General features: G+C 44.7%; 1 protein-coding gene across 2 annotated transcripts in view; it reads left to right on the top strand.

Moving 5' to 3' along the window:
* LOC105495761 (intraflagellar transport 43) overlaps window positions 1-26,102 on the top strand; it is a 98,142-nt gene that overhangs the window by 52,038 nt on the left and 20,002 nt on the right. For both annotated transcript variants that reach the window (XM_011765481.2, XM_011765480.3), the window contains 2 exons: window positions 21,738-21,770; window positions 22,425-22,471. In XM_011765481.2, the coding sequence (XP_011763783.1) occupies window positions 21,738-21,770; window positions 22,425-22,471 (80 nt within the window). The remainder of the gene's footprint in view (window positions 1-21,737; window positions 21,771-22,424; window positions 22,472-26,102) is intronic.

Genomic DNA, 26,102 nt, shown 5'->3' with positions numbered 1-26,102 from the left:
CTGATATTTAGGTGTAGCTCTAACTGGGAGTTCCATTTAGGCCCAGTTTTGGCAGGAATACTTTGTAGGTGATGCCGTGTACATCCCACTGTATTGCCTTGAAGGCACAGGTATGAGAAGGCATAGGTGTCTGGTCATTCCACTTTCAGCCTGTGATTGACCAGTGGGGGAAGGGCTGTGTGAGTCTCCATTTTAGACCCCCCATCAGACTCCCCTCTCAAGATTGTAGCATCCATTGATGATAGTTGCTAGAGCCATGATTTCATTAAAAGTTGTCAAGTGATGACTGTCTAATTTCCATTTATTAACAGAAATTCTTCTGTGATGAAGTCTCACCAGCTACTTGGCTGCTTGACATACATTTTATACTTATAACCCTACCTTTTTGTCTTAGTATTTTTATTTTAAAAAATTTCAAACCTATAGAAAAGTTGCAGTAGTAGTACAGCAAACACCCATGCACATTTTTACCTTGAACAACCAGTTGTTAATATTTGCCTAAATGTGACTTTTCCCTCATTCTCTGTTTTTTAAATATCTTTTTTTATTGAACTAAGAGCTGTAGCTGCCTTTGCATTTGCATTACTATTAATAGTAACAAGCAAGTAGTTACTATGCAAGAGATGTTTGTCTATTTTGTTTGCATCTGGGTCTATAGGGCTTGGTACACATAGGTGCTCTGTACATATTTGATCAATGAGTAAATTTGGGGCATTTCTTACAGAGCTCTGATAATTGAAAAGGGTGTCCCTGGTATGACCAGGCAGCTCTGATTTCCAGTAAAGTAAAAGGACTTAATCCTTGACCTTCAGATTTTCATTGGTAAACACAATTTTGCTCATTTGGTTTTCAAGAAACACAAAACAAAATTGGAAGTATTGAGAATTGATTTTTCCCTTGCTACCCTCGGCCACAAAGAACCCAGAATCAGTATGGCATGACCGGAGTCCTGGGCGACGTGGGTGAACAGTTGTTTGGTTCTTAACTAAGTCAGTCAGGTACCAGAAATGAGCGTCCAACATTGGGTAAAATCAGATGGGGCTGTTGCATGTGAGATGGCTGAGAAGGGAAGGTCTTAGGGAGCTAATTGTGCTCCCATTCCCAGTGGCTGTGCCTAGAGTTTAGGGACTATGTCCCTATTTCTGTGGTTTTGGGAGATGCTTGTGTGAACTCTCTGCTTGGATCTCTGTCTCAATTTCACCGTCATGCATTTTGCTCTGCATAGATGCTTTTCTTTCACGTGCCTTCCGAGATACGGTCAGTTTAGAAAGGATGGCTTTAGGACCATGCGACATCACATCTTTGTAATGTACATCTTAGATTTGTTTATTCTAGGTAGGCTCCCCAAAGTGTAATTTTTTGCTTTGCTCTCAGAGCCTGGATATAGAGGAAGAGCTAGGTAAGTTTTTATTTTCATGAACTTAGAGAATCCAGTTATTTTGAAAAATTGGGATTCAGTTGCATTGTTTATGACAGGAAATCTTAGATGTTCAGCAAGATATGATGAGATGAACAACCCCCACACTGTGTACATTGAAATAACTAGTGAAAAATAAGTATCCTCGTTGAAGTAGGGAAAAGTGTGAGATGTGTCACACTCGTTCTATCCTTAGGCCTTTCCTGTCTTCACACATTTGTATTATTTTGGTAGGTTTCATTTGTTCTGGTGGCTGGTGGGTGGAGAGGAATGAGAATAATGGATGGGTCATGGTGGAACAGCTCATCTGTGGAGCATGTTCCCTGTTAAACTGATAGTTAGACCTCGCTCTAACTGGTAGTTCCATTCGGGCCCGGTGTCCTTTCCTACTCAGCCCCTGAAGTGTGTACAGTGAGGTGGGTACTTCCTGAAAGTCACTATTCGTGGGCACAGATGTAAAGGTAAGCATTTGTTCGTTCTGTGGACCCTTGTCCCGCATAGGCACCCGGGTATGATGTTAGGCACAACCCCTTTTTGTAATGGTATATTGCTTTTTTTTTTTTTTTTTTGAGACAGGGTCTCACTCTGTTGCCCAGGTTGGAGGGTGGGGATACAATCATAGTTCATTGTAACCTCAAACTCCTGGGCTCAATTTGTCCTCCTCCTCAGCCTCCTCAGTAGCTGGGACCACAGGTACTCCTGAGTAGTTGGGACTACAGGCGTGCGCCACCACACTCACCACATTTTTAAATTTTTTGTAGAGATAAAGTCTTGCTATGTCACTGAGGCTGGTTTTGAACCCCTGATCTCACGCAATCCTCCTGCCTTGGCCTCCCAAAGTGCTGGGATTACAGGGGTGAGTCATTGTGCCTGGCCTGCCTTTTTGTGGAGTGAAGTGTCTTTGACCTTAAAGCTCAAATGTAATGAAGTTGAGAAAGGTGGATCATTTCAAGAGGGCTGGAAGAGAGAGAAAGGGAGTGGGATGTGGAGACAGTATACATTTTTAGATTTTAGCCTTTGTATAACATCATGTCTTCTTTTGAGACATTAGAAGTCCTGGTGAATTTTATTTATTTATTTTTAAAATAAAAATAAACATAGTTTAGAATTCAAAAGATATGAAAGAGTGGGATATGAAACCTGAGTCTTTCTCTCCCTTCCTGACTTTCTCAGGCACCCAGTTTCCTCTCCTGGAGGCAACCACTTTTAACCAGTTTTTTTCGTGTTTCTCTCCAAAGGTACTCTGTGCAGGTTAATATATTTTCCTCACCCACCTACCGACACAAATGGGAACATATACATTCTGCACTTTAAAAAAAATCTCTAACAATATTTATTGCTGATCTTTCTGAATCTCGGTACGGAGTAGAAGAGCTTCTTTTCTTTTTTAGAAACAGGGTCTCACTCTGTCACCCAGGCTGGAATGAAGTGGCGTGATCATGGCTCACTGCAGCCTTGACCTCCCAACCTCAAGAAATCCTCCCATTTCAGCTCTTGAGTAGTTGGAACTGCAGGTGTGTGCCACCACACCCAGCTAATTTTTTATTTTTTTTTGGAGACAGGGTCTCACTATGTTGCCTAGGCTGTTTTTGAACTCCTGGGCTCAAGCCATCCTCCCACCTTGGCCTCCCAAAGTGCTGGGATTATAGTGTGAGTCACTGTACCTGTACCTGGCTGAACAGCCTTATTTATTTATTTATTTTTTTGAGACAGAGTCTCGCTCTGTCACCCAGGCTGGAGTGCAGTGGCGCGATCTCCTCTCACTGCAAGCTCCGCCTCCTGGGTTCACACCATTCTTCTGCCTCAGCCTCCCAAGTAGCTGGGACTACAGGCGCCTGCCACCACGCCTGGCTAATTTTTTGTATTTTTAGTAGAGACGGGGTTTCACTGTGTTAGCCAGGATGGTCTCGATCTCCTGAACTCGTGATTCGCCCACCTCGGCCTCCCAAAGTGCTGGGATTACAGGCATGAGCCACCGCACCTGGCCTAACAGTCTTATTTTTAAGGGCTACAGAGTACTCCAAAATTTCCTGTTTCAATGAAAGTAATGATAGGCAGGCAATACATGTGATATCTTCCCAGACTGAAGAAACCAGACTTCTATTGTTTATTCATGTGATAGGCATAACATCACCCTTGGAAAGTATTGTGAAGGCTTTAGACATGGTACACGTAGATCCCATAGGCTAGGGAAGAGGTATGAAGGTGCATCAGCCTTTTTCTCATTGAGGATTTGGGTGAGCACTTTCATGCACTTCTACTTGCACTGATACAGTGACATTTGGCACAGAGCAAGCAGAGATGTTCTAGGTTATGTTCATTGCAGTTTAAGGCCTCAGATGGCTAGTGACTAGTGTCACAAAGCCCATTTACTTAGGCAAATGACTAAGCATGAAATCATTGGACTCTTGCACTTCTGTCGAGTGCTTCCCATTGAAAGGGGACCGCGGTGTATCCCCACAAGCCCTGCTGCAGCAGCATTTGGATACTTCGCTTCCCACTCTGAAAAGCGGAGCAGTCCTCCTGACAAGTGACCCCAGTCAGTTCCCTCCCTGGAGCAGAGGGGAGCACCCGATGCCCTAGGGAGGTGGCTGGAGAACAGGCGGGGACTCGAGATGAACTTGCTGCCTGTGCATGTGTGCCAGGGAAAGGACAGCTGAGACCCTGAGGCCACACATTGTACAAGGGCTGTACCTCTAAGGGCCCGAGTCAGCAGAACTGTTTCCCAACTGCCTGTGGGCTGGCCTTGCAGGGAAGGCTGCCAAAAGATGGCCAAGTGCAGGCACAAGGCTTACCTCCCGGAGAGCCTGCTCCCAGCTTCCTCTCTGGCCTTCAGCTTTTCTTAAGTGAAGCTACCTTTGACCTTTGTTGTAATTAAAACGAAGAGTGTTCTAGAATGGGTTCTCAGGATGTCCTGTGAAGGCTTTGACTTTTGGCCCTTTACAGTTTCTAGTTTTGTAGAAATGAAAATGCTCTGGTGACTAGAGCAGGTCAGTTATTGGAGCCAAGAGTAGTATTGTAAAGTTAGAGGGTCTTAGAGGGTCAGGAAAGAAATGAGTGGTCCACAGAAATGTCCCTTAAATGATAACAGCCAAAAGCACAGTCACCTGTGGAATATTCCTTTGATTTTTTGGACTGGCACAAAATGGAGGGCTTGCAAGAGTAGAAAGTTAGAGCCAGTCTCATCCAATGTCCTGTCGAATTCTAGTGTTTCTATTAAGTGCTTGCCGAGGTCTACTTGGACCCCTCCAGCTGGGGAACTTGGTAGAAACAGCCCCACTGATTCTGTTTTTAATAAAGTCCTTTTTAGTTGTACAAGCAAACTGATAGCTCTTTAATGATGTAAAAATTCAAACAAGACAGATAAAGCTAAATGTGCCTAAAACTGTTTACTCTGATCCTAGCCATCTCTCTAGAAGTAATTACTGGAATAGTTTGTTGGTATCTTTTACACACTTCAATACATGTATGTACAAAAGTCAGTTTTTTTTTTTAAGTAAACAGATCACATTAAGTGCATTCTGCACCTTACATTCTTTTTTGTCTTTGCAGTAAGTACATCCTAGAGATGTTTTAATACACATGGATTTACCGCAGTTTTCTTACTGCTCCGTGATAATCCCGTGGTACGGATGCACTATTCCCCTGTTGGTGGACATTTAGGTTCGTTCTTTCTTTTTTTGCCATTATCTATCCCCTGAGTTTTTTTTAGACAGCTCTAGACTTTAGGAAATTTGCAGCTTCATCCTCAGAAAACAGATTCTGGCTTCCAGGAATGTGCTGCAGAACCCGTTTGTGGATAGCCCACATCTTGTCCGGTCCTTGTATTGTATGGACGAGGACACACACACACACATACACACACGTACACACATTATTTATTGTGACTTCTTTTGCTGGCCACTGTGCTAAACGCAGTTATCTTTTTCCTCAAAACAACTCCATTATTATCCCTGCTTGCAGATAAGGAAACTGACATTCACAAAGTTAAGTAACTTGCTCAGAGTCATACAGCTAGTGAGTAGCCAGCCAGAATTTGGACCCAGGTAAGTCTGATTGTAGGGATCTTGGTCTTATTCTCAGTGCTTTGCTGCCTTCTGTTTTTATGCCCCTTGACACCTGATACAGCATCTTTGCCCATGGTAGAGCCTCAGCAGATATTCTGTGAGGGCTATTTTGACAAGAAACCAACATGTTCAGCTTGTGAGAATAATAGCAAGGAATGCATGCATGACCTAAGCCCTTCCCAGCTTCCTTGGCCTTGCTCTCTGCAGAGCTGTGCTCCAGCCAGCTGCCTGACCCACCAGAAGAAGGTGAGTGCAGAGGATGCAGCCTGTGCTTAGGGGTACTGGCCAAGGCCCTGCCAGCCCTGCCATTAAAAGGCTTAATTAGGCTAGTCATTAAGTTCAATTAAGCATTGGAAATGATTGTCCCTTCTAACCCTGCAGTGCCCTCTAAGAACTGGATCCATTCCCAGGCAGCCCACTCAGGAGCCACGTTCTAGTTACGGGTGCACCTGTAAAACTGCTTCTGGTTTTGGGGCCTGTGATACTATGGCAGACTAGGGCAGAGTAGCCCAGAGCGAGGCACTCCAAGTACATGTTAAATTGGGTTACGTTTCTGCCTTTGAGGCCATTTCCTAAGTTTGTTTCTGAGCCACCTTCTCTTATTGGGTCACCTTTTCTCCAGGTGTCATTAGGAGTCAGGACATCTGCCTGTGCAGTGGGCACAGAGCAGAGCCCTGGGCTGGGGTGGGAGGAAGAGAGGTGTAGTGTAGCAGCCCCATGCAACCAGCCCAGTGCCCTTGGCCTCTGTCTCTTCAGCCTTACACACAAGAGATCTCAAAGGCCCTCTCCAACTCCAAAAGGATGTGAACATACTTTCTAGAAAAGCCATCTGAAACATACTTTCTAGATGGCTTGCTTGAAACAAGTCCTTTTAGTTTCTGAGTTATTATATTACCTTGAAACAAAACAATTGACAAGCATTGACGCGAAGCCAGGGGCCAGGTGAGTAGGGGCATGAATGAACCACCACAGTGTGTTTAGGATGAGCACACCAGGCTTTGCAGAGGGGAGTAGAAGGGTAGGTGGGCAGGGTAGAGAAGAGCTCCTTTGCAGGGCATGGAACTCCAGGCAGGCCCTCCTTTTTTAGGAAATAGGAGCCACTGCGGTGTTGACAGTGCATGACTGGTGGTGCAAGGTATCACACTTTTTTTTTTTTTTTTGAGATGGAGCCTCGCTCTGTCGCCCAGGCTGGAGTGCAGTGGTGTGATCTTGGCTCACTGCAGCCACTGCCTCCCACACTTCTGAATGCCTTTTTGACATGGGACAACCTTGGGGTACTTGCAGATGTAAAAAGAAATCTGTTTCTCCCAATGTAGAGTCCTCTTGGCATAATGTGGAAACTGTTTTCTCCTACTATACCCTCAGTGCTCCACTTCTGACACCAGATGTATAGAAGTTTTTCTCCATACACTAGCCAGTTCTGCAGTGGACACTAGCTGGCTGTTCTGCAGTTTTACTCAATTCTGATGCTATCTGCCTGGAGTTAACATCAGATCTTGCAGGTTCAGAGCTGAGTCCCACAAGACTGTCCCACATTTCCGGTGCCAGGTGCAAGCCCTCGGTGGTTTTACCTGTGCTTCTGAACCACTGGCTGTAAATCGAGCGTTCCTATGACCCCCTCTCCGGCTTGATTAATTTGCTAGAGTAGCTCACAGCTCAGGGAAACAAACACTTTACTTACTATCACCAATTTATTACAAAGCATATTTTATTTCTCTTTTTTGTTTTGTTTTGTTTTGTTTTGAGACAGAGTCTTAGTCACCTAGGCTTGAATGCAGTGGCGCTATCTTGGCTCACTGTAACCTCCACCTTCTGCCCTATGTGCCTCAGCCTCCTGAGTAGCTGGGATTACAGGCATGTACCACCACGCCCAGCTAATTTTTGTATTTTTAATAGAGACCCAGTTTCACCATGTTGACCAGGCTGGTCTTGAACTCCTGGTCTCAAGTGATCCACCTGCCTCGGCCTCCCAAAGTGCTGGAATTACAGGCGTGAGCCACCATGCCAGGCCACAAAGCATATTTTAAAGGATCCAGATGAAGAGCTATATAGGGCAAGGTTTGGAAGGGACCCAGTTGTAGGAGCTTCTGTTCCCATGGAGCTGAAGTCTGCCACCCTCCCATCAGGTGAATACATTCTTCTTCTCCAGCCCAGAAGCTCTCAGAACCTAGTCATTTTGGGTGTTTATGGAAGCATCATTATGTATGCACAATTGATTAAATCATTGGTCATTGGTGATCAAATCAACCTTCAGCCCATCTCCTCTCCTGAGTTCAGGGAGTGGGTTCCCCTGGCAACCAGCCTCCCTCCTGAGACCATCCAGGAGTCCCCCCATCCATCTATCTCCCATCAGTCATTCATTAGCATACAAAAAGACGTATCACTTTGGAGATTCCAAGGGTTTTAGGAGCTGTGTGCCAGGAAACCAAATATTTACAGTTGGCCTTTAGAACTGAGAAAGTCCACTTGTAGGAGGATTTTCTTCTGCCTCCACCACCCCTGAGACAGCAAGCCCAACCCCTCCTCCTCCTTCTCCTCCTGATCCACTTCCAGTTAATGAGTAGTAAATATATTTTTCTTCCTTCTGATTTTCCTCTAGCTTACTTTATTGTAATACAGTATATAGCACATACAACATACAAAATATGTATTAATTGACTATGTTACTAGTGAGATTTTCAGTCAACGGTGGGCTGTATGTGGTTAAGTGAAACTTCAACTGTATGGGGGGTCAGTGCCCTAACACCCACATTGTTCAAGGGTCATCTGTATTTAGATGAAGACCAAATATATATTTCTTATTATAAATCACAGTAACACACTCTTCTTAAGGGCTCACTCATCCTCATTCTTTATAGCAAGAGTTCTCTTTTCAGGCTACAGTTGTGGAGAGGGTGTGCTCATCTTTGTCCCCTGGGTTTGCCACCTTTTTCTCGAGCAGATACTGACGATGTCTCTCACATCCTTAGAATTCTGCTCCTCCTGCATCCATTTCAAATCATCGCTTTCTCTTCTGAAACCATATATGAAGTTGAACTAATTATAATTATGTGAGGTTGCTTTTTCCATAGGATTTGTATTCCTTCCTGACTAGAATGAGTTCTCATTTGAGATGTGCTATAGTAATTGGAGTTAAAAATCTGCGGTCAACAGAAAATCCCATTAACAGAAGCTTAAACAGAAAGGAGTTTGTCTCGCAAAAGCAGAGGTCCAGGGCTTAGCAGCCCAGGGCTATAGGCACCCCCAGAGCCAGGAGGGATTGGAGCTCTTTCCCTTCCTGCCCCCCCCATCCTTAGCATGCGGGCCTTTGTCGCCATGCTCATGCCTCCTGGTTGTGGGATGGCTGCTATACCGCCGAGCCTCACCTCTGTTTTCCAGGCAGAAAAAAGAGTGATGTGAAAGTGACAGTGAAGGGCTCTTTCTTAGCAAGAATTTGTTTTTTGGAGGTGAGGGAGAAGAATGTGCTGCATCTTTCTCCCGGGACTACCCCTCAGCCCCAGAGAAGCAGGGAAACAGATTTTTAGTTGGGTCATTGTCACCCCAAACAAAACTGGTATTTGAATCAAGATGGGGGAGATGACTTTGGGTGGGTGCCAGGCTATTTTCTGTGGTCTGACCCCATCAAGCTGAGTTTCAGAAGTCACTGGATGAGGCTGCCCTACTATAAAGACTGTGTCGTGTGATGGGGAGGGTTAGGTGTGTAGGTAGCGCAGAAACCATTTCATCTCATTCTAGAAGCTTCCCAGAGGTGGAGAATCCTTCAGAAAGATATGAAAGCCAGAAAAAGTTGCTTTTTAGACAGGATTAAACAGAAGTGACTAAAAGGGAACCAAGAGGCAGAACAAGTAAAGTAGGAGATGCAAAAAAATGAGAGGGCTACCTGCTGACAAACTGAGAGGTAAATTAATCGTGTTGTGGTAAGCAGTGGCCAGCTGGTGGGGAGGCTTCGTGAGTGGGACAAAATGTTTCTCGTGTGGGGCTGGGGGTCTGTAGATGGGGTCAACAGGTCAAGTGGTGAGGGCAGGCTGCTGGACTTGCCACTGAGGGTGGCCTGGACAAGTTCAGCAAGGGAGGCAGAAATATGTGCAAGCAGGGGAAGTGGTGGGTCCCCAGAAGCAAAAAGCATGAAGCCACTCCCCTGGGCACACCCAGCCAGCACCCATCTCAGGGGTGGGGATCAGTTACAGGATCGAGGAGGAGAAAGACGTCTCAAGCAAGGACAAGCAGCACAGGGAAGAGACTGGATGAGAACCATCACCACAATAATGATGGTGGTAGCAACAGCCACTGTTCACCGAGCACTTCCTGTGTGCCAAGTTCTATGCAAAATGCTTTGCCTGAATTAACTTACTTGATTTTTAGAACAACATTGTGAAGTAGAATTTGATATTATCACCAGCTTGGCAGAGTTTAAAGTGACTTGCCCAAGAGCATGCAGCTAATGAATGATGAAACTTTGTTCTAAAGCCAGAACCTATGAAACTTTGTTCTGCACCTATAGCCAATTTCTGCTGCTATAACAAAGTACCATAGTCTGGGTAGTCTATAAATAGTGGAAACGTATGTCTCACCGTTCTGGAGTCTGGGAAGTCTGAGATGAAGGCACTAGCAGATTCAGTGTCTGGTGAGGGCTACTGTATACTTCCAAGATGCCTTGTTGCTATGGACTCACCTGGCAGAAGGCAGAAGGGCAACAGGGACTAGCTACCCACCAGCCCTTCCATAAGGGACTAATCCCATCCCTGAGGGTGGAGTCCTCATGGCCTTGTCACCTCCTGAATACTGTTGCATTGGGGATTAAGTTTCAACATCAATTTTGGAGGGGCCACAAATATTCAAACCATAGCACCCTCTGACCCTGGAGCCCATGTTCAGAACCACTGGCTTCAAGCTAGTTGTTTAAATTGGGGCCCGAGATTAGAGCTCAGCACCTATACCTTGGCTGGCCTGATTCTGAGTAATCGAGCCTGCGGTTCTTGGAGTCCTCTCTAACTTGAGGAATAGGAAGGTTGGTTTCTGAGTTCCCTCTGTTTGGAGGGTTTAGCAGGTCTAGGTAGCTATCCTCTTTCCAACTGCTTGGAGAGAAAGGAAATAAAGAAGTCATATTAAGCAGGAAGAAAACAAATGGAAATGTTAAGAGCAGGTTAACTGTTTAGGAGAGGAGTATAAAGGGGAAGTAATATTTCTATGTGCAATCCGGAAAGTTGTAGCAGGTCCGACAACAGCTAAGAAAAAGAGAGACAGACCAAGGAGGAAAATGCCTTAAATTCTTAAGTAGGAAGAGAGTTTGGGTCAACTTTGTTTTGCCTAAAAGTAATTGAAAAAGGGAAGAGGCAGGCCTGCTCACCCGCCTGCCTTCCTCCCTCTGTTCCTTCCCTCCCTACCCCCCCGCTTTTTTTTTTTTTTTTGTCATTGCAGTTTCCAAACCTGCACACTACACTGTCTTGATTGAGATTTTTAGGGCTGGATAAACCAGTTGCAAGGAAGGGGCTGCGTGGGGGTTGTCAGAATGGAGAGCAGTATTAATGGGGAACAGATGTGGGTGGGGGCCAGGATCAAGGGGAGGCAGGGTTGGTGATCATTCACAGAGCTGGGGAGAGACCTGAGAAGCTATAGAGTCTGGCCCCTTCCATTTGGAGATGGAGAAAATGAGAACTAGGGAGGTTAAGTGACGCTGAGTTATAGAATCTCAGAGTTAGAAAGGCCCTTAAATGTCACCTTGCCCCACTGCCCAAGGTCGTACAGCTAATTAGTATAATAGAATGTGCCTCTCATTCTGCAGCCATGCCCATTCTCAAACCTTGAGCACTGCATGCATTTATCTCAAGTTCACGAAAAGGCCATGCACTATACTATTTGTGCAAGAGTGAGTCTGTTAGAATAAAATTCTCTTTACTGCTACCCTCTGGGACCCTCACAGAATTGAGATGTTGATCGTATGAAGCAATCTTATAGAACAAAAAAACTTCCAAGGAAAAAAGTTGTGTCCCCCGAGCCAGCCAGTCTCTGCTAAGGGGGACCTGCTGCTTTGCAGAGTGAGCAGCTGAAAGCCAGGAGGGAATGATTAGAGATGCCAACCGTTGGTTAAAATTCTCCGAACATAAATGATCTCCTTGTTCTCCCTTTGATGGATTTGGTCTCTCAAAAATAAGATGCATCTGTGAACATCACACCTACTTCTTTCCTTTTCTTTTGAGTCCTGTATGGAGAAGTACCCGAAAGCAATTTAAATATAGATGAAACAGGTTGGGCACACATAGGTATAAATATGCATAGGAAATGGAGGCCCCTCACATCATCTGAATTTGTTCTGCTCTAGTGGGTCGGTCAGAGATTTTACTTTTTGACCCATGCTGCCCCCACCAGAGCTGAATGCCAGAGCCACACTAGTTTCTCCAGGTTTCACAGCACCCATTGTAAAAGAGCCACGTGTTGAAGTGGCAGGGTGCTCTTGGTTCCTATTTACCAGGGATTCACCGGGGTGGGCCCTGAGCCTCCCAGGAGGCTGCCACACATGGTCCTGTGCTCCCCCAGTGGCTCGCAGGCCGGCAACCAGAGCTGAGGCACCTTCTCTTCATGTACCTCATCGCTTGGGTGAGTCTCAGTGTATTTATGGGATTTCAGGGGGACCACAGGATGTAAAAGAAGAACAGAAGCAGAGAAGATGGTGGGTTAGTTACCAGAAGGAAATCTTTACAGGTTTCCCTGTTATAGAGCAGAAACTTCTGTACAGGAAAAGTAAAAGACCCACTCCAACAATTAAACATGAATTGAAATAAAGGTTTCCAGAAGCACTGAGAAGTTTGTCCCTTGACTTGTGGTACACGGTTTCTACTTGTCTCAGTTACCACATGCCATCTCGTTTATCTCCATCCTCCATCCTAGTAGCTCTGTTTTCCCAAGATTGGTGTCTAGTCCCCAAGTTACTCTTTTCCACTAGCTTTCAGTTCCTCTGATCATGCCAATGGAAAAGTCTCCATTTACAGCCAGTCTTTAACACTTCTCTAACCCTGCTAATCTCCCCTTTTAATACAAAATAGGCCGTGGGCTCTTGGATTTTTAACAAACAGCAATGTCTAGCTAATCAAGTTTGTAGTTTTTTAAAAAGCTGTGTTGTTTTTTACAATTATTTCCCTATGGCTGGTGATGATAGCTTTCCATTGAGGATAGAGAGTTTTCTTTTTTTAAAAAAAATTATTAAAACCAAGAAATCAATTTAAAGAAAATACTAAGTAGTTGCAGAAAGTACATAGCTGTAGCAAAATTGGTGAAGGTGGTACTTGGAAATGGCAGGCATTTGGGGAACACTCATACAGCAGTTCTTCGTGGCTGCTTCTCCCCACCTCCAACCCCCTTCTTTCTCCCAGTGGGAAGAGTAACAACTTCTTCCACTTAACTGCTCTGTGCTGCTTTTGTACTGCAGGATACAGGGTAAGTTGCATAATATTAGGTCATTGAGGTCTCTATATGTGGTCATAAGTAACTTGAAGGGGGAAAGCAGAGAACCCAGGGAAAATTAATTTCCAGCCCCAGAATCCCTCCTGATCCCTGATCAATGTCAGTGTATATATTTATAGAGTTGACACCAGTAATACCATCTTATTTGGTCTTAATGCTTACCCACCCAGCCCTGATGCCATTCTCATCTCCAGCCACCATCTTATCCGTATTTCAGCCGCGCCGTGTCCCCTGCTGTTTTCCAAACACCTCGGCCCCTGCATGCCTCTGACCTCTGTTCAAGTGGTTTCCCTCCTGCAGCTTTTCTGCCCATTGCAAGCCTCCTCATCTCTCCACTGGCAAGGCCTCCAGGAAGCCTCCCCAGATCTCCAGCTAGAATGGCTGGTTCCCTCTTTAGTGCTCCTGTGACAGTTTGCTTATACCTTCCTTACTTGTCCTAGCAAATCTGGGGCTCAGTAGAATGAGGGATTGGGAACCTCAGTTTCCAGGTCCGGCACTGCATCCACTGGCTTTGAGCCTTCATTAGATCTCTTTGAGGACTCCTGGTCTCCACTTCTTCATCTAGTAGCTGACAGTTTGGATGTGGTGGGAGTCTTCTGTTTGTTTTCTTTGTGTTTCTTTTTGTTTTGTTTTTTGTTTGTTTGTTTGTTTAAAGAGATGAGGTCTCGCTGTGTTGCTTAGGCTGGTTTTGAACTCCTGGGCTGAAGTGATTCTCCCACCTTAGCCTCTTGAGTAGCTGGGATTACAGGTGCACGCCACCGTACCCATCTGCTGGTGAGTCTTTTTGGCCTTACAGTATGTAAGTTTATGGAGGTGTTAGTGTTATTTCTGTAATGTTCTTCTCTCCCGCCGGATTGTAAAATCTTGAGCAAACGATCCCCAATTCCAAACACCTCTCACTTGTTCCTAGCAGATGATTAGTGATCCAGTGACGGTTTCCTGAATAAAACAATGTTCATTTGAGATGCCTAAAACCTCTAGAGTTCTAAACTCTGCTGCCTTTTCTTGATAGCAGGCATATTACATTTTATATGTTCCCATAACTGTAGCTAATCAAAGCGTTTCTGTGTATTTCAACCTTTTTTCATACATTTAGTTTGAAGCAAAACAAAGCTGTCATATTTAACCTAACCAGCAGGGGGCAGCCTTCTCCCAGGAATCGCATTGTGATTCACTAGGCCTTGGCAGTCTATAGACAGGACATGGGCATGAGTTTTTCTCTCTCTACCAGACATCTTAGTGATGAACTGTGCTGGCAGGAACTAAATATCATCTAGCATGACCTAAAACCTCAGAGTGCCAAAATTTGGGTGTTAGGGAACACCTGCCTGTTTTCAAAAGAAGGAAGAAAATACGGTACCTACTGGCATATAGTGGATGCTAAACACATGAGTGGCAAGAACTAGGAACTGAGGGGAAGGGGGGTGGTGACTTCAGCTTTCAGGGGAGATTTAAATGAGGAGAAATCTATTGGACAAGGAAAACTTCAGTTCATGAGAAATATCTAGCTTTTAATGCGTATTGCAGGTGTGGGGGCAGCTTAGAGCAGAGGGACCCCAATTATCCAGTGTACTGCTTGGGATTGAATGAGCAGTGTAGCCAAGATGACAATGGCAGATTTCTCCTTTCCTCACATTTGGGTTTTCACTGCAAAGGCTCATTTGGCGGTTCACACATTTATAAAGTAGAGCCTTGGTTCTGGATTTGCTGGTGACATTAGATGATCCGGGAATATTGCCTTCTCTCTCTCATGCCTTGGTAAAATTTACCTCAATGAGATTTGGAGGCAGCTGTGAGATTTTTCTTGGACATTTAAAAATAATGAGGGTAGAAAACCTTGCAAGAAAATGGCATTTTGATTTTTTCTTTCCAGAGGAGGAAATTTTAACTTGACATTTTAAAAACATAAAGTAGCTTTGGCATCAATGTAGTTGGTATCTCTTTCCTGCTCTTCCCTTGGCCAGTTTTTCTTCATGCATTTGACCCCTGGCTGCAGTTTCTTCTCTTCTGAAATGGAACCATGCAGGTGCCTTCCTATGGCTTTGGCGTTTCTCTCACCTGCAACAAGTTATAGTCAGAACCATTCATCCAAACCCTTCACATTCCTCCCCAGGTCAGAGTGATCCGTGAGGGATGGACTCGCATAGGGCCTTCCCCGGGCACAGGCAAGGCTCCAGGTGCTTGGCACTTGGGTCTATTTTAAGCCTGTTCTGCCTTGCAGCAGGGAGGTGGGTCTAGGGTCTAGTATGTGCTGTGGATATTAAGAGACTTCAAGGACACTTCCCCCCATTTATCCCGGTTATGTCCCCTGCTAAAATAGGTTAACGGTGTCTAATTAACCACTGAACATTGTCATGCTGCATAAAGATAGCGTCCTGGCTGTTCTCTGAGCCGTGGTACTTTATCTCCATTTCGATCTCTGCAGTATTCCATTAAACTCGAGAGAAGCATTTTAACTGAGATGATGTCTACATTAGGGCTGCCTTTTACCCTTCAGCACATAACCCATGTAGCAGCAGTTAAGGCCTCTTCTCTCTGGTGAAGAAAATCCAGGTTGTTTCATGGTCTCTTCCCCAGAAGTTCATGGGGTCCCTGCAGTTGGGGGTCATAACTACCCGCTAGTCCCACTTGATCATGATGGCCAGATCAGGCCCCCTGATGCAGCAGGGAGGAGACAGACCCCGCAGGCAGGAATAAAACTATGAGGATCCAAGATTCCGCTGTGGTCCCACGTGGCTGAAGTCACAGATGTGCCACTGGAATCCACCTTGTGCTCAGCTGCCCAAATCACACCATTGAATGTCAGTGTGGGCTCCAAAATGCCAAAGAAAGGGATTACATTTGAGCAAAAGAAATTCAAAAAGGGAGGAATATGGAAATAAAAGTGACTTAGCTAGACAGGATTTCTTTTTGCCATGATGCACACTGTTGCATTTTAAATATAACAAATCACAGAACAATGAAGCCAAAATTAACTACCAGATCATCAGGAATGAGAAAGCTACAGCCGTACTATAAGTTGAAAGGATGTCCCTGTCCTGAAAATATTAGTTGGATTTGAAGCAGAGGAGCATTTCCCATGCTGTAGAAATGCCTGCATGTCTCCAAGGTAAAAGGGCTGGGAACTGAGCTTTGGAGTCAGACACTCTGCTTGCATTCTGGCCCTACCACTTTCTAGGTAGGTGACCTTAGGCAAGTTACTTACCTCTCTGAGCTCCTCACCTGTAAAACAGAGAGAATAAAATAAGGTACTATGATACTGAAATAAGATAATGTATACTGTATAGAATGTATGTGATTATATAATTGTATAATAGTATTATAAATAATATAATGACAGTGGCTGGTGCCTAACAAGCTGGGTAGATGTTGACTGTTGTTGTCAGTCGTCATCCTTCTTAGGGCAGGTTTGTGGGGGAAGGGGCAGCAAAAAGGAAGGGTGGGCCGGGGCCTGGAACTGGGCTTTCTTTCCCCTGAGAGTTGACAGTGGGTGTGCTGAGCCAGGCAGGAGAGGCTCAGTGTGGGTCAGAGAGAAGCTGGGATGAAGACCAGGAAGGGACTGGGTGAGTGTGGAGCTGAGAACTGGGCTTTAAATGCAGGTCACATCAGCAAGACAACCCCCTTCACCTTCACATCCTCTACCTGAGAAGCCAAGCTTCTGAGTCCTTGGCAGCTTCGTGGCTGAGCATTGTAGGCAATTTGGAAAGGGCCATCAGCCCGCTGTGATGTGGGGAGGGGGAGCTGGTGTGTCTTTCCTCCCTCACCCTGCTCCACAAGGCGGAGGTGACAGAGAACGTTTGCTGTCACTGTCCCGGGTTAAAACTTCATTCTGCGAAATGGCCAAAGCAATCAGTGAGTGATGGAGTAGCTCTTAAAAAGAAACCTGGCATTTAATTAACTTTCCAAAGTGCTGGTTCAGCAACCTCTGTGTATTACATTTTGAATATTGAACAAGCATCTCTAATCGGATCTAGACTGCTCTGGGCCTGGTGTGGTGGAGAACATCTGCTTAGTTTTCATGAACACCACGGACTCAGGCGTGAATTTCGGGATCACTCAGGAACAGAGACTTCACCTAGTGGACCATTCAGGCCCCTCGCTATTTCTTCCTCCTCGCATCCTTTAGGTCAAGTCCATGTTCATTAACACTTCTGTTAGAAGAAAGTAGGCAACTCAGGAGGAGAAGGCAAATAAGTTTCAGTTTTGCTGCTTAGCAACTGGAGTATTCAGCTGAATGTCTCAAGGCTTAGGGCAAGGAGTCTCATCTACGTGACTAGGTCCCATTTCTAGAAGTTACTACCTCAGAGGGATGAGGAGTAAGCCCAGCCCATGTACACTGAAAAAGCTTCCGGGGGTGAGTCTTGCGCACCACTGTTGAAGACCGACTAATTTAAAAGATTCTCTCCAGCTTCCAATTCGCTGTCTATACCATATCGTGCCTTCCATTAGGAGAGAAAATCAAGAAGGGACCGTCTACACAGTAAATCCAAGCAGATGTCTGGGTGCCTTAGGGATATTAGATAATCAACTGGTATCTTCCTTTGAAAAGGCTTGAGGCAAAGTGTTTGGAATCTAGGGTGAAAGTCGGGAGACATGGATTCTAGTTTCAGCCTCATCACTAACTAGCTCTGTGATTTGGGTGAAGCCCACAGCCGCAATGCCCAGCGTCCCTCTCTGTGTTTAAAATTGTTCTGCTGAAACCTGCTTTTCCTCTTCTCCAGAACTCAGCCGAGGTAGTGTTTGTAGATGTGAATGTCTCTGAAGAGGATTGAAAAGTGCTCTGTGTGAGGTGATCCTGCTGGAATTATGATTTGCCAGGTTCCCCAAATTTCTAATAGCCACTTTTGGGGGAAAAGGCATGGGGGCCCTGAGTGCAGAAATAAACCGGCAGCCCAAGGCTATGCTGATCTCAGCTCTGCAGACAGCCTGCCAGGGGGCTGGGACCAGGCCACACAAGCCTCATCGACAGCCTCAGTTTCCTCAGAAGTTGGGAATGAAGTGTCTGTGAAGAGGTGCTCCAGAACCCATAATTCTTTACCTCAGCCTCTGTCCCCACACAGTCTGGGAGGCAGAACTTCCATATCAGATTCTTCTCTGATTACCTACCCTGTGGACTGTGGTAGACTACTGTGTTTTAGGTTCTTGTTTGTTTGCTTGCTTGTTTGTTTTTAACCTGTCACCAGTAGTTTAAAAATACACTCAGGGCTGAGCACAGTGGCCCATGCCTGAATCCCAGTGCTTTGGGAGGCAAAAGCAGGAGAATTGCTTGAGGTCAGGAGTTTAAGAACAACCTGGACAACATAGTGAGACCCTGTTTCTACAAAAAAATAGAAAAAAAAAATTAGCCAGGGACAGTGTCACGCACTTGTAGAGGTGGGAAGGATAACATGAGCCCAGGAGTTTGAGGCTGCAGTGAGCCATGATCCCAACACTGCACTCCACTCTGGGCCACAGAACGAGACCCTGTCTCTAAAAAAAAAAAAAAAAAAGTAAATTAATTAAAAATATACTTCATGATTGGGTATGGGTACACATAAAACAGGAAACAAAACGTTTATATAATACCTATCCTTACTATTTTCAGCACACTGCGTTTTCTGTGCTATTAAAAAAGAAAGATGAAAGAAAAATTTTAAAAGGAAAGGAATGCTGGTGGTGAGCCACAAAACTGGTTTCATGGCTCAGTAGTGGGTCATGACCTGAAGTTTAAAAAACATGGTGCTAGATTCTGTGTCTTTTGCTGGGCTGCTTGTCGCTGCACTACCCTGAGGTGCCTTTGAGGACCAGGCAGATAAAGTAAATCTGTGAAGTGGGGTTTTATTTCAGAATGGCACCTTCAGTCATATTCCTGAGATACATACACAAATTATTTGCATATTCGCATTTCTATAAAGAAATATACTCTGCCAGTTTTCCTAAAACACGCTCCCCACTTTGTCTTTTTGCCTCCTCACATTTGATAGCTGCATAGCTACAGGACGCACTTTGCCAGCCTCCTCACTCCTATTGGAAAACCAGCAGCGCAGATGACGTAATTGAGGACTAGTTCTGGACCCCCAGTGTTTGGGAGCAATGCAGGGTCGGGGGAGCTCAGGTTCATCCACTGCACGTCCAGTATTGCCAGGCCGAAAAGTTAAACTAAAAAGTTAGAGTTTAGAAATTTGGATTTGTATACAAAATTTCCCCATTTTGGCAATGAATTTACATTAAAACAGAACAAAACAAAAAATAAACAGACAGCAGTATGGTTTAGACCAAACTCATCTGCAGGCTAGGTAAGGCTGGGAAGTGGCCAGTGTTCCGTCTGTGACCCAGATCAGAGGCAGGGTGCACCATCCCACTCAGTGCGCTCCCAGAACCTGTTATTTCTGGCAGAGAGTGAGAGAGAGAGAGAGAGAGAATGAGAGAGAAGACGCCACCTGAGGGCATCCCTGCTGCCCTTCCTTGAGGACTCCATTTGATTTTTCTCCTTCCTCTGTCGGGAGAGTCCTTGGGCTCCCCCTAGAGCGAGAGAGAGCAGGATGTGGGCTCAGTAGCAATTAAGCTGAATATTAAACTCATCCCCCTTTTGGATGTTGAGTGGATAAATGGCAGTTATTCAGCCTCCCCCCAAAGATTAGCATTATCATTATTGTTTCCTTCAGACAGAATCGCGGCTGGTTTTGCCACCGCACATTGTGTAGGGAAGGAATGATTCGGTCATAACTCCTGAGGGTAATTGGAGACGAATATGTCTTATGTACACAACAAAGGCGCCAGCCTTTCTTCATAGCCTCTTTAATCCAAGGATTCTTCTCTTATCCCTGTTTTCATCCAAGCACGTCTACCCTTGGTGACATTAGCTGTGTCATTCGGACAGTGGGGGTATAGAGTTTAACTTCATGAGGACAATTAGAGGCATTGGTCCTCGGGAACGGCGTGAACTAGGAAGACAGCTTCTATCCTCCCACACAGACAAAAGGTGGCTTTGGTGGCTACTGGGTGCTCTTCCTTTAGGATTCCGTTGACTTAGAACAGGCGTTGGAAGCCTATAGCCTCCAGCAACACCAGGCTGGGGATGCCCTGGGCACCCTGCAGTGGTTTCCCCATGGTGCCTCCCACTACCCATTCTGTTCCCCCCTGCCCTCCTAACCCTCATTGCTGAGTCTCCTTTATCTCTCTTTAAGGGTCAGAAACTGCAGCCTGGGAGATTCCCTTAGAGTTGTTATACCCTGTTCTTCCAGCTTGACCTACCCATTCTCCCACCTCACTTCAGCCGTCATTCTTTCTTTTTAAAAATAGTACAGTTGATAGAGTAAATTCCATGGAAAGCAGTCTATTTAAACTTTGACTGGCTTTTAAAAATCATTTTTAATTTTTTAATTTTATATTATTAATTTTTTTTTTTTTTTTTTTTGAGACGGAGTCTCACTCTGTCACCAGGCTGGAGTGAAATGGCGCGATCTTGGCTCACCACAATCTCCACCTTCCGTGTTCAAGTGATTCTCCTGTCTCAGCCTCTGAGTAGCTGGGATTACAGGTGCCCACCACCATACCCAGCTAATTTTTGTATTTTTAGTAGAGATGGGGTTTCACCATGTTGACCAGGCTGGTCTCGAACTCCTGACCTCAAATGATCCACCTGCTTTGGCCTCCCAAAGTATTAGGATTACAGGCATGAGCCATTGTGCCTGGCTGAAATTTTTATTTTTTAATTGACCAAAAAAAAAAAAAAAAAAAGAATGTAGAATTCTGCTTTTGGCAGGGGGAGTTATTTGCGTTTTGCAGGAATTGCTGATTGGCTCCAAGAAACCAGTTCTTGCTGGCGAGGCTGGTGGCCCACCCTGTCAAGGTCTACATCCTGCCTCCAGGCCATTTGCCATCCTTTGCTGTTGCTCATCATGGTGCTAGATTTCTGACTTAAAATAACTCATTTAAAACAAACAAACAAAAAATCCACAATAACAGAATTGTGGAAGTTTTCAGACATACCAAAATGTAATCGCCATGTACCCAATGTTCAACTTTAATAATCGTCAACATTTCGCCTGTCTTATTAGAAAACTTCAGATCAGTGTTTCTCAGAGTGTGAGTAGTGACACACTTAGATTAGAATTTTAAAATGCATATTCCTGGGCTCCCCCCAACCCACCCAGACCAGCTGATTCAGAACTCTCCCTGCCAGGCCCACCAATCTGCATATCTAACAGGCTCGGTGGATGGTTCTTATGCACACTGACATGTGAGAACCATGTGAGAACATGTGAGAACCGTAGGTACGTGTGTGTCAGCTAGGCCCTGGCACTACTCACCCACCATCACTCAGAAGGTCCTCTCGTCCTTCGTGTGAAGGGCACAGAAAAGCAGTTCTGAAGCCTGAAGCCTGAACTGCGAGGCAAGGGCATCCCTTTTTGCTCATTGGAAGCTGCAAGTGCTGACAGCTAATAGCACCAAATAAGACCCAGGGTCTCAGTCCTAAGAAAGCACTCTATAAACCAGTCAGTTTATTGCTGAAAGAAAAGAGGGCACTGAATCATCTGTATCTATTTGAATTTTAAGCCACTCGCTCAACCTGCACTTAAACTCTCAGCAATTCAATTTGGAGTGAGGCTGATATAAAGCTGTAAGAAGGCACTACAGCATCTTTGGTTCTCTCATGCTGGCTGTGGGGCTTGTCTCTAAAGAGAACTGCAGGCAGATAAAGCACTTGAGATATACTAATTTTCGTCCACTTTTGAAACCTTCCTCAAGATACTACCCTGGTGCATCAGACTAGTGGGCTCTTAAAAACCTTGTCTTTTTTTTTTTTTTTTCAGGTTTAGGAGGAAGGCTTCTGAAGAAATAGAAGAGTACGTTTCCAGTATTCTTATTCTTATGGTATCCTATGTTAATCTTGGTCAACAGTGTGGTCTTGGTGGTCATGACCTGTTCCACCTATGTTGAACACAGTGTTAGAAGTCTGGGGCTAGAATTATTTTTGCCTGCTGAATCCAAGGTTTGGTTAATCCCGCTTCCTCAACTGAAGGTCTGGACCCTTTCATTGATGCCCATGTCCTATCTCCCACTGTGTGGTTTTTAGAATTATACGTCCAGGTATCAGGGTACTGGCCCATGCCTTCTGCATTATTGATATAGATGGGCAGAAGCAATACCAGCTTCTAAGCCTTGCCTTCTCATAAGACTTATATCAGAAACGAAGGAAGTTTTCTAGATAAAGGTGGCTGTGAAGGCAGCGCCCCCAGTTTCCCACTGCTGGGGATGGAAGGAGCATTCATGTCATAGCGTTTGTGATGCTGTCCTCTGGAATAGTGCATTGCACAGCCTGCGCAGCCACACACGGCACACCCAGTGGCCTAATTAGGTTTGACCAAGTTGACAGAGAAAAGCAGGTCCAGGGACATTTTCATCTAGGAGAAAGAAAGGATACAATCAACATTTGGGATGTTCCTTTCTGTGTTTGAAACTCATTTTCTGCTCTCCTTTTCTTCTTTTTTGGGGGGCAGTTTTCGCCTCAGACCGCAGAGCCTGAATGGATCAGATTATGGAGGAGGTAAGAGGCCCTTGAAGGAAGTCAAAAGGTCTTCTAGAGAGGCCCCAGAACATTTCCTGAGCTACAGCTGAGGCACTGTTGACTGCAGCATTCCTGAAGACATTTGCAGTGGTCTCCTGACGCACGCTGACGCACATCTCCTTGCCTTGTTGAATGCTGCCGCCTCTACCCGGAGTATCTCTCCCTTCTTTATCTGCTAACCCTGCTTATCCTTCCAAAGGTCAGCCAAAGCATCACCTCCCGTGAAACGTCTTCTCTTCCCATCCCACTCCCTCTCTGACCGGATGTTCTTTCTCCATGCTCCTCTAACCTCCTTGGCAAACCAACATTGTAATTACATGGCTAATACTTACTAGGTGTTGACCATATGCCAAGCACTGTCCTGCCAGTTTACACATGTTAAAGCATTTTCTCTCACCACAACCCCATAGTACTACTATTATCCGCATTTTACAGTTATGGAAACCAAGGCATGGAGAGGTTAAGTAAGTTGCCCAGAGTTGCTAAGTGAGTAGAGCCAGGATTTGAGTACAGTTAGGAGGTATTGTGCTTTAACTCTTTGTTGCCTTGATTGTTTTCCCACCAGACCTCTAAGCTTCTTGATGCAGATAACACATGTTCTTTATCTTTGCACCTCCAGTAGTTAGTTAATGACTAGCTATATAAATGCAGGGAAAACAGCACTAAAAAGGCAAGTAGCTGTGGCACAGTGGAAGCCTGTGTTCAAATATCAGGAGAAAAGATGAGGTTTGTGTGTGTCCATAAAATGAAACCTTCTAGGGAGGAGATTATGCAGGGGATCCAAATTATTATTATTATTATTGTTATTATTATTATTATTTTTTGAGACAGAGTCTCGCTCTGTTGCCAGGCTGGAGTGCAGTGGTGCAATCTCGGCTCACTGCAACCTCCGCCTCCCAGGTTCAAGTGATTCTTCTGCCTCAGCCTCCCGAGTAACTGGGGTTGCAGGTGCATGCCACCACCCCCAGCTAATTTTTTGTATTTTTAGTAGAGATGGGGTTTCACCATGTTGGCCAGGCTGGTCTCTAACACCTGACCTCAAGTGATCCTCCCACGTCGGCCTCCCAAAGTGCTGAGATTACAGCCATGAGCCACAGCACCCGGCCCCAAATTGTCAAAGCCTTTTTTTTTTAGACACACTTATTTATAATTTTCACACTCCTTGTTTGTTTGTGTAGATCCTAGTTTCTATCTGGTATCAGTTTCCTTCAGCCTGAAAAACTTTATCATTATTTTGTAGAACAGGTCATCTGGCAAGAAATTCTGTCTGCATTATTTGTCTGAAAATGTCATCCTCAACTTTTTACCAGACATGGAATTCTAGGCTGACAATTTTTTTTTTAGCTTTTTAAATAGTTATTTTATTGTCTTTGGCTTTCTTTGTTCCCTCCTTCCCTTCCTCCCTCCCTTCCTTCCTTCCTTCTTTCCTTTTCCTCCTCTCCCCTCCCCTCCCCTCTGTTTTCTTTCTTTTTTTTTGAGAGAGGATCTCACTCCATCATCCAGGCTGGAGTGCAGTGCTACGATTTTGGCCCACTGCAACCTCCACCTCCCGTGTTTAAGTAATTCTCCTGCCTCAGCCTCCTGAGTAGCTGGGGCTACAGTTGTGCGCCACCACACCCGGCTAATTTTTGTATTTTTAGTAGAGACAGAGTTTCACCATGTTGGCCAGTCTGGTCTCAAGCTCCTGACCTCAAGTGATCCACCCGCCTGTAATAGGCGTGAGCCACCTCGCCTGGCCTACATCGTTTCTGATGAGAAGACAGTTGTTATTCTTATCTTTGTTCCCCTGTATGTAATATGTCTTTCCCCCATCTGCTTTTAAGATTTCTTCTCCTTTATCAGTTATTTTCAGCAATTTGGTCATGATGTGCCTTGGTGTGGTTTTCTTTGTGTTTATCCTACTGGAACGTCTTGAGTCTGTGGATTTATGGTTTTCATCAGATTCAGAAAATGTTAGCCAATATTTCTTTAAATATATTTTTCTTCCCTCCTACTCCTTCTAATTACGAGTTTGCATGTCCACACAATTGTCTCCACAGGTCACTGAGGCTTGGTGTTTTTTATTTTCAGTCTACTTTTTTCCTCAGTGCTTCAGCTTGGATCGTTTCTATTGCTATGTAACTGGTCTTGTCCTCTACAGTGTCTGGTCTGCTGTTAAGCCTATCTAGTGAATTGTTATTTCACCTATTTTTTTCAGTTCTAGAAGCTCCATTTGGTCCCCTTTTATGTATCTTCCATTAATCTTCTCTTTCTGTGTACATTTTCTTTCATCCTTGATAGTAACATTTATATAGATTGAGTATCCCTTAATCCAAAATGCTTAAGACCAGAAGTGTTTCGGATTTAAGATTTTTTTCAGATTATGGCATATTTGCATTATGCTTATCTAGTTGAGCATCCCAAATTCCAAAATCCAAAATCTGAAATGCTCCAGTGTACATTTCCTTTGGGCATCATGTCAGTGCTCAAAAAGTTTTGGATTTTAGAGCATTTTAGATTCTCAGATTAGGGATACTCAGCCTGTACTAGCTCTTTTCATGTTCTTTTGCTGCTAATTCCATATATCTGTCTTTTCTGAGCCTGTTTCTATAACTGATTTTTCTTCTGGTTACAAGTCATATTTTTCTGCTTCTTTACATGATTCATAGGTTTTGATTGGATGCTGGACATTGTGAATATCATTATGTTGAGACTCAATCTTGTCTTCCTTTCAAGACTGACATACAGACACTCTTCAACTTACAGTCTGGATAAACCCATTGTGAGTTGAAAATATTGTAACATAAATCAAAATATCATAATCCATAATCCCCTCTCAAGTCAAGGACCGCACTGAACATGTGTTGCTTTTGCACCATCATAAAGTTGAAAATGCGTTAAGTCAGTCAGATGCGGTGGTTCATGCCTGTAATCCCAGCACTTTGGGAGGCCGAGGCGGGTGGATCACCTGGGGTCAGGAGTTCGAGGCCAGCCTGCCCAACATGGCGAAACCCCATTGCTACTAAAATTAGCTGGGGGTGGTGGCGGGCACCTGTAATCCCAGCTACTCGGGAGGCTGAGACAGGAAAATCACTTGAACCTGGGAGGTGGAGGTTGCAGTGAGGCAGAGGTTGCACTCCAGCCTTGGCAACAGAGTGAGACCCCATCTCAAAAAAAAAAAGAAAAAAAAAAAAAGAAAGAAAATGCATTAAGTCAAACCATTGTAAATTGTGGAACATCTATATTTGTTTTGGTAAGCAGTTAATGTATTTTCTTAAATCAATTTGAGCATTTTGAGAATTGTTTCAAAGCTTCATTAGGGCAGGTCTAGAGTTAGCCCTAAACACTGATGCCTGGTTGTTCAATAAGATCTCTGTACTCTAGCTGAGTGGAGCTGAGCCTCCTCCAGTTCTGTATAAGTGCTGGAGATTGTTCAGCTCAACCTTTTCAGTAGTAATTGAAATATCATAATGCAACCTGCGGCCATACCACCCTGAATGCGCCAGATCTCGTCTGAAATATCATAATGCGTAACCCCCTCTAAGTCGAGGTTGTGCTCAAGTCTGCTCAGGCTTGTGGAGTTTCACCTTACAGAGACACAGCTTAGTATCCAGTCGGTCTGGACTTCTGG

Source organism: Macaca nemestrina, chromosome 7 (assembly GCF_043159975.1).
Source record: "Macaca nemestrina isolate mMacNem1 chromosome 7, mMacNem.hap1, whole genome shotgun sequence".
Lineage (NCBI taxonomy): Eukaryota > Metazoa > Chordata > Mammalia > Primates > Cercopithecidae > Macaca > Macaca nemestrina.
This window is presented reverse-complemented; position numbering and strand designations above follow the sequence as displayed.